Below are 8,522 nucleotides of genomic sequence, written 5' to 3' on the forward strand. Positions count from 1 at the left end.
GACCAGCGGGACAGAGACCTGCCCCATCGAGACCCGAGCAGTCAGAACTCCGTCATCTTCCGAGGGCACAATCGCATGGGCCTGGTTTTCCCCATGAGCAAAATGTCTACCGCACCAAACAGTGCTGAGGCGTCTCCCATAGGAGAGAGGGAGGAGGGAGGAGGAGGGGAGGAGGGGGCAGTCCTCGACCTGAGCACCTCCTCCTCTGCCCCACCTCGAGGCAGTGCTGGGGCTCCATCTACCTGGGACTCAGATGGTGCCGGTAGTGAGGCAGAGGAAGGGATTGAAGAGGATGAGGAGGCGCTCCCCATGGAGGACAGTGATGAAAGCTGCGATGGGATTGACGTGGGGAGGCCTGGGGGCGAGGAGTTGGCACTGGGGGGAGAGAGAACCCTGTGCTGCGTTGGGGGAGGGCAAGCCGGGCTTCAGGGGGGTGGGGGTGGATCTCCGATAACCTGCCACGTCTGCCAAAAGGTCTACAGCAACAAGGGCACGTTCAGAGCTCATTACAAAACTGTCCATCTGCGGCTGCTGCACAAGTGCAAAGTCCCCGGCTGCGACACGTCCTTCTCCTCGGTGCGGAGCAGGAACCGGCACAGCCAGAACCCAAACCTTCACAGGAACCTGCCTGCGAGCTCAGGGGCCCCCATGGACCAGGAGTAGGGATCTAAGCTCTAATGCTAACATGACTGATTTCCTTGGTTCTTATTGTCTTTTTATTGTTGTATTGTTGTTGCTGTTGTTGTTGTTGTTTTGGGGCACTTAAAGAAGGCTCACCAATTAGCACTTTTAAAATTCCATACCGTGTCCATCCTGTCATCATTTGGCAAAAAGGAGAGAAAAAGACCAATAAGGCAAATGCTTTCATTATCAATGGCTTTTTCAGACATTGATAACACTTTACACACAAATTTCAACATATCAAGAATATCAAAGCACATACACTTCTTAGTAAATTCATTCCGAAGAATAATAAATGCCACCTTAATGAAGCTCAGTCGTTGTTGTAAAGCAGAGCTGATTGATTTGCATTGGTTTGCCTGACAGCCCAGTTTAGACCTCAAAATGTGTTTGTATGAACTGAATCTGTCCACGTGTTGAGCCGTGAAACTGTTTCATGCTAATTATTTTCTGGTGTTTTTGTCGTCAGATGTTCACACTGCCCTGTGAGGATGTGCATAATGTATTGATGGACGGCAGTAGTGAACTAGATTTGTGTCATTTCTTTCATTTGGACAATGGTCTACAGAAATAGTCTTTGTTGAAAAGCTATCGTGTTGTGAGCTTGTTATAAGTTATTCAATGGTGTTCAATATGATATGTCTTTACTGTTCTGGTTGTTGCATAATGCTAATGTTGACCAAAGATTTTTTCAGTCCACAGGTGAGTATAGAAAGCCCTTCATCGTGTGTGAGGGCTATGCAGTATTAAAGGGCCCACCCAGGCTTCTCTCATCTACTTGGTGATTAACAGCAGTATTCAGGGCAGGGCTCTGTTGTACAATCGAATCAAATTCACCAAAACAAAAGATAAAGATAGCTTCTGACTGATGGAGGAGAATAAGATCTTGACTTTGGTGTTATTGTAGAGAAATGTGCTCATGGGACTAGACTTGATAAAGGCATTGCTCTTGTACTGTTGTGTGGTGTCTTGCAGTGTCCTGACTGACTGGACGATCTACAGGAATATATGCTGTGTCTCGAGGCTCGAAGCATGTACTGTGAATGAGTCAAACACTGAGAAATAAGAAGAAGAAATGCAATTTATAAAAATGGCCCCACATGAGAGCACCCCTTAAAAAACAACTGGTAAACAAAATGTTTATTGTACTGTATATTCTGTGAATAGAGTAATTTGTTATCTGAAAGAAACCAAAAAAGATACCTTATAAAATAGGCTTATTTCACCACTAACATGTTTTTCTTTCTTTCTTTTTTATCAAAAAGAATGAACAAGAAAATGGTGTTGTATATGTTTAATTATTTCACCATGGTCTACTGTTCTGGTTTTGCTCTGCATTCTGCATATGTGTTCAGTTTGAATAGAATCACATGGGCCAGATTTAAGATCCCATTTCTGTGTTGTATGGATGTGTTCAAAAAAAGAGCAAAACCAATATGTTGATAGGTGTTCATGTTTCCTTTGATTTAATGTTAAAATATTCATTCCAATTAAATAAAAGCCATATCTTTGCAAGTCTCATTTCATTCAATGTTCTATCCATTAAACAAATACAAATTAGTTATATCTTTGTGACTGAAATGTGTTTTTCCGTAATGTTAGCCAAGTTCCGCAGAAATGTGCAAATTGCGTATAGATACATATGCAATTGCAATGGCAACATATGAACATTGCAAAAAAAGAAATCAGCAGGTTGGTAGGTGCTGCAGCGGTGCCATATGATCCGACTCTCCTGAGATCTTGTAATACTCTGTGTTAGGCGGAGCAACACTGATGAGCCTCTGAAAGACACGAGGCCACGGGGCTGCTGGGAGGATAATATACAGGCTCCACTGCAGAACAGATATTTATAACTTCGATTCTTTGAAATAAACATCATATTTTCTCAATGAACCTATTGCAGCATCTAAACCATCATAAACATTAAATCTTAGCTGTGCAGATATGTGTCCCACAGATTGCTGATATCCAGTTGAACGGAATTGAATGAAGTATCCTGCAACACATCTCCTTCTGGACAACGTATCCTGACTCTTGAAGTGAATTTGTATTTAAATGATGTTTTTTTGAAGAAAACGTCCCTGTATTAAAACTGGTTACTGTGCACGAGTTGGCAGGGGTTAGTAAGAAAATATGCTTTTATGTCATTTGGCGGAATTGATGCTTAAGTCATGAGCAAACCTGCTTTGAAAAATGGTTTGTGTCAATCATGGCTCACTGTCTTCATTTAAATTGAGCGACTTGCCTTGTTTCAACTCCTTCAAAACACAATGACGGATTCACAAAATACTTTCCCAGATTAAAATAAACAAAAAATAAAGATTCAGAGGTTATCTTGCCATCTAGCCTTGTTGACCCCGGGGGGGCGTCTGTCCACAGAATAACTGCGTTCAGGTAAACCTCAGTTTGAACCCTTCACTGCTCTCTGATAGGGAAAATAAACAGAACAGTCTCATTGTGCCCAGTGGCGTTTTCTCCTGAAGGCCAAGGGAAGCCAGGCTTCCCCTGATTTTTCGGATTGTAGTTATAATTTTAATAAATAAATAAAAACACTTTGTTTAGTTTCGGAAGTTCTTTGTTGTGTGTTGCTGCCGGCCCGTCTCTCCCCCATTCTCATTGAGTATTTTACAAAGAGTGAAACAGCGCTCCTCTAGATGTTATGGTGAAACAGTAGATTGCACTCTCTGTTGCGAGAGGAGGCCAGCCGAAATTTGCTTCCCTTGGTGAAAAAAAATGGAGGGATTGACCAATGAGATTAGGCCCACGTCATGCCCCTATCAACCTGTGATTGGTCAGGGCCATGCCAAAGGAAGCCAGAGGCGGCTGGCTTCCCTTGCCTCACAATCCAATCAAATCGCATCAACTTAGTGGTGCAGTGACGCGTCCCAAAAAGCGGAAGTAAGCTGCGCCCGGTTTCCCTCGACAAAATAGCAATGGGATTTCTCCATAGGATTTTGAAAAATAGCTCGAAAAAAGGTCAGTGGAAAACGAACCTGTTAGATAAATGCACGTTTTGTTCAGTCGGATAATATCCACATGTCTACCCTACTTTTATAATTTTCGAATCATAAATCTAATCGATAGAAGATAGATAGCGTCACTGCACCACTCTCACCGCCGTTAGAAAGTAGCAAGCAACTGAAACAAGTGCAATTATGGAGGGTGGAGATTTGGAGTATTTAATCAAAAATAATTGGACTAAACTTCCGCTGCAGCAGCAGCAACAACAAATACAATCTGATGACAGGCCAATGCCCAAACTGGAGCTGTGTACAGCGAGGAACAAAGGAGCGAACCGGACGCAAAACGTTAAAGGTCTCCTGATTTAGTTTGTGAATGAATGCTTATTAGAGTTTCGGCTGGAGAGTGCGTGTGGACCTGTCGGTCAGATAACAGGCGTGTGTAAGTCCTGCATCTGTATGATACAAATGTGTGTAAAATGATACTGGGCGCTGTAATCACTCATCTGGTTACGTTATTACATTGACCACCACACACCCCCCACCCCAAAATAAAGGACGTATTATTGGCTTCCCCTAATTTTTTCCCCACTCCATGCTACTGATTGTGCCGGAGACACAGACACAAGCATGTGGTTTTCCTGTCAACAACACACACACAGTGTTACCGCGCTGAAACACTTCCACCTGCCAAAGGATGTTTTGTTGTAGCTTAATACTTGGTAAATAGTTTAATGATTGTATTTTGATTTTGCAATCCTTCCCTTTGGCACATCAAATGGAAGAGCAACTGAGATCGTAGTCACATTCAGCAGTCATTTCAATTTGCATTCCAGCAAAATGGCATAGTCTACACTCACAGAAAAAAAAACCTCTTACAGTTACTGAAGAGCTGAATTCATCGCTGTAATCCTGCTGTGCAAAGTTAAAGGGCACGGATGGAAATGGACCAGGGACAGTAGAAGTATCGTTGGGCTCACTTTTAAAGAGCGAGGAGGACAAATGTGTTATGCAACGTGCCGAAGTATTGCACTATTACAGAGGGCTGAAAGCCTTGCATAACTCAACAACTCAACCCACCCATCACATCTACTGTACATTAGTGGGCCTGCAGAGCTGTTCCTCATCACTTTGGAGCTGAAAAACCCCGTTTCTGACAAGTGGCCCCCATCTTTTTTCTCTGGCACGTTGCAGAAATCTAGTACCACTCAGAGAGGGCACAGCGGTTATTTCCATCCCTCCTGTGTGCTGTATGTAGGCGACAACATGCAGCACAGAACTTGGTTGATCTGTAGAGGTGGAGCACTTGCTGAGCTTCCTCCACAGAGCTGTATCCAGAACAACCTCTTTATGGCTATTTTTAAGAAGCTGTGTATCATTTTCAGAAAGTGTTGTATATGGAACATATGGAAACTAAGGCTGAGCCATTACACTGGAAGCTAACTTACAGGTTCTCAACAGGATTAAATGTATATATATATAGCGGATAGAGGGGCACAATGAACACAATTATGTTCTATGCATCTGTAGACCATCCCTCACAAACTTGTTTGGACCACATTTTAGGTAGGGTTAAATGAATATATAATGAATAAAAACATGTTGCCTTGGAAAAAGGGGAACATTTAGATAAATACGATGTTCATACAGACACAACATGAACATATCTTCACCTCATATTATTGTGCTAACAAACTATTAATTATTTACACATCCTGCACACATGGAGTCATGTTTCTCTCTCCTTTGGTCTGTGTAGGCCTCCACCAACTTCTGAGAAAGATATATTGCACTTCAGCTGCTAAATGTTTAACAATGTTCACCAGCTACTCATTACTTGGCGCGGAGTGTTGCCAGATCTCAGCTTCTGTGCAGTATTTATGTATCATGACTGTTTACAATGGTGAATATAGGAAAGAGTTGAACATTAATAAATGATCCTTCTTACTAGTGTTATGTAAGCCATTCATCTTACAACATATAAGTACATCAGAAAATGGCCATGCTTTTCTTGAAAACATCAGCTGACTTAAAAGTTACATTTTCTGTGAGCCAGCGCCTGGGAGGCAGAGACTACGTGCAGGCCACTGTGAGAATCCCAAACGATGAAACTGAGCCTTCTGAACAACACGGATACCCCATGTGTTCCAGAGAGAGGGGTCTTTCTGGGGCACTGACACCGGATCCCACCTCTCCATCCTGGGATGTGGATCCGAGCTGGCGGGGAGGTTGGGGGTGGGAGAGAGAATGGATTGTCCACGGGTGCTTGGGAAGCAGAGGAATATGAGGGGGTATTACCGTCCGGCACAGCTTCCAGATGGACAGCAGATGACTTTTATTCTTCCAAATACTGTGCAGGCCAAGGGAGGAGGAGGAGGAGGAGGAGGAGGAGGAGGAGGAGGAGGAGGAGGAGGAGGAGGAGGGGGAGGAGACAAGTGAAAGTTTGAGTTTTACTGGTTGTTTTTTTACTGAGTGTATGTGCTCGAAGCCATTTGTGTTCAGGCCCCTATAATTAATCCACCACTATTTTAACTGTGAGTTTTATGCAACAACGAAAGACAATCAGAACTCCCTTAGATTAAATAAAATCAATAACATTTCCAGTGACTCACAATCCTTGGGATAAGAACCAGAGTTAGGTTAACTGCCAAAAAGGTTTACACCACAAGGCATTCGCTTTTGGTGTATAATGTTGCATACATAAAGAGGAATTAAGGTGCCAAAAGGAGTACATTAAGAACTATTTTTAAAACTTTTATAGAATAAAATATATATATTTATACACATGTTACAATAAGGACATTTCATTTACTATGAGAATAGAATATGTGCAGTATATCAGAAGTTAAAGTGACAGAGTAATGTAATATACAGCCTAATTGTACACAGATTAGAATCCAATCATGATCCAGCTTCACCAAAGTTTACATAGCACAGCAGAGGAAGCTGCAGCTGGTCTGACCCCTGACCCCAGCAGCTGGTCTGACCTCTGACCCCTACTGCTGGTCTGACCCCTGAGCCCTGCTGCTGTGCATCCCTACTCTTGGTTCTGATGTGTTCTCCTCTGCGGGCAGGTACTGCCCCCTGGTGGTGTGTAGAGAACCAATCACAGCAACAGTCCCTGCTCCACACTTCAAGAGATACTCATTACATGTTGATCCTGGTCATCAACTTTGCAGTGAGGGAATGTCATGTACAAATTCAAGATAGCACTATGGCCCTTTCTCCTTTCGTCAAATCCCCCTCCTCGACTCCTCGACTCCTCTGTCCTCCGGTAGTGACCCGGAAATGAATTTCAGCGCGCCATGTTGAAGGACTTCTCATTTCTCTAAATGCACTCCGAGGATCGAGCGTCGAGGAGGCTCTCTGGAGGAGCTATAACCGAGGATACACTGATGGGTCCTCCACGGTCCTTCGCGTCTCCTTCGCGGATGCATTTCCGGGAACGTTGGGTATAAAATAGGCGTGACACACCGCTGGAATCATTTCAAAACCATGGCGGGAGCAATGCACAAATGTAAGTGTTGATAATGATACGTTGCATTAGTTATTTAAGAAGTGAAATGCGCGATCCAACTCCGCCCGTCTGTATGCAGTTAGATCCCTCTAACCACATTCCTTATTGACATTTCACCTGATATTCTTTATGTTTTTATCCACATTTTAACTACACCCAATCCTGCTACAGCATGCCATGATGTTTAAAAGTGCAAACGTAATTTTTTTGTAAGAGTGTTAAATGAACCAGAACTTTGTTTAGCATTCAGCACCATCATCTGGTTTGGGCTATGTTGTACACTAGAATCCATCGCTCATTATAGTCTGTAAATCTTCCAACAGTTTTAAGCTACACCTTTTACTTTGTCTTTTCACAGGGACAGAGCAAGACACTCTGACCCTCATCCAAGTGAGGGTCGAGAACGATGACCTTTTTACTGGCCGAAGGCACACTGCCAAGAAAGCCTGGGAGTGAGTGAGATTTTCCTGGATTGGGAACATAATAGATCCGTATTTTACGGCCATGCATGAGGCCATCGGTGGGAGGCCAACCATTGACCCTCCCACCCTGATGGACTCGGCCACTGCTGCTGTGGCTTCTGGCAGTGGCTCAACATCCACTGAGGCTGTCCAGAGACAGGCCACAGTGGAGGATGAGGAGGCCACAGAGTCTGGCTCGGACAGCCAGGAGTGTGTTGAGCCATCCACCTCTGCCGGTCCCCCTCCCCGAAAAAAAAGAAAAAGCGCTTTGCTACAGTTCGTGGAGGCAGAGGCGGACAAGGAGGAGGACCGCTTCAACCGCCAGCAGGCAGCCTCGGAGGAAGCCTCCGCCAAATTCCTCAAGCTCTTCGAGGAACTAGTTAGGAAGGAATAGTGTCTTTTTTTTCTTCTTTTTTCTGTACTTTGGATGTGTTCATTTATTCTTTATTTATATATGTTACAACATTTAGTAAACATATTTAAGTTTGACCTTAACTCTTGTGTGGTGTGTTCATATTTCTGTTATTCAGCCAGTGTTTGTGGGTCTGGTGGACCCGAACACCCTGTATGTAATATAAATGTGTGGGGGTGTGGTACAGTGGGTGGTCACTGAAAATGAAACAATGTATCCAGTTGAAATCCCATTGAGATCATTGATCTCTTTTTCAAGGGAGACATGCAGAGCCAAGGCCATTGAGTGAGTTAGAGAAAATAAATTATCAATTTTCTTTAGAAAAATAATAAACGGGTCCCACAGATCCGAACACCATACAAGGGTTACATCAAGCATGAAGCCTTCTTTACAATTAGACATACAGAAACACACATGTTTACTGAAGATACAAGGAGATCTTTATTTTATACAAAGCTGAATATACATTTTATGATTGTGACCTGACTGAC

General features: G+C 43.4%; 2 protein-coding genes across 3 annotated transcripts in view; both read left to right on the top strand.

Moving 5' to 3' along the window:
• Nucleotides 1–2,196, top strand: part of bnc1 (basonuclin zinc finger protein 1) — a 15,933-nt gene extending 13,737 nt beyond the window's left edge. For both annotated transcript variants that reach the window (XM_079663235.1, XM_079663236.1), the window contains exon 5: nucleotides 1–2,196. This exon is cut by the window's left edge. In XM_079663235.1, the coding sequence (XP_079519361.1) occupies nucleotides 1–663 (663 nt within the window). In that variant the 3' untranslated portion in view covers nucleotides 664–2,196.
• A 1,376-nt stretch (nucleotides 2,197–3,572) lies between these two features.
• Nucleotides 3,573–8,114, top strand: LOC307030383 (uncharacterized protein). The gene is made up of 2 exons (XM_079666752.1): nucleotides 3,573–3,657; nucleotides 7,517–8,114. The coding sequence occupies exon 2, from the start codon at nucleotides 7,663–7,665 to the stop codon at nucleotides 8,011–8,013; it is 351 nt and encodes a 116-aa protein (XP_079522878.1). The 5' UTR covers nucleotides 3,573–3,657; nucleotides 7,517–7,662; the 3' UTR covers nucleotides 8,014–8,114.
• Nucleotides 8,115–8,522: the final 408 nt, after the last annotated feature.

Source organism: Notothenia rossii (genome assembly GCF_949606895.1).
Source record: "Notothenia rossii genome assembly, chromosome: 2".
In the NCBI taxonomy this organism is placed as follows: Eukaryota; Metazoa; Chordata; class Actinopteri; order Perciformes; family Nototheniidae; genus Notothenia; species Notothenia rossii.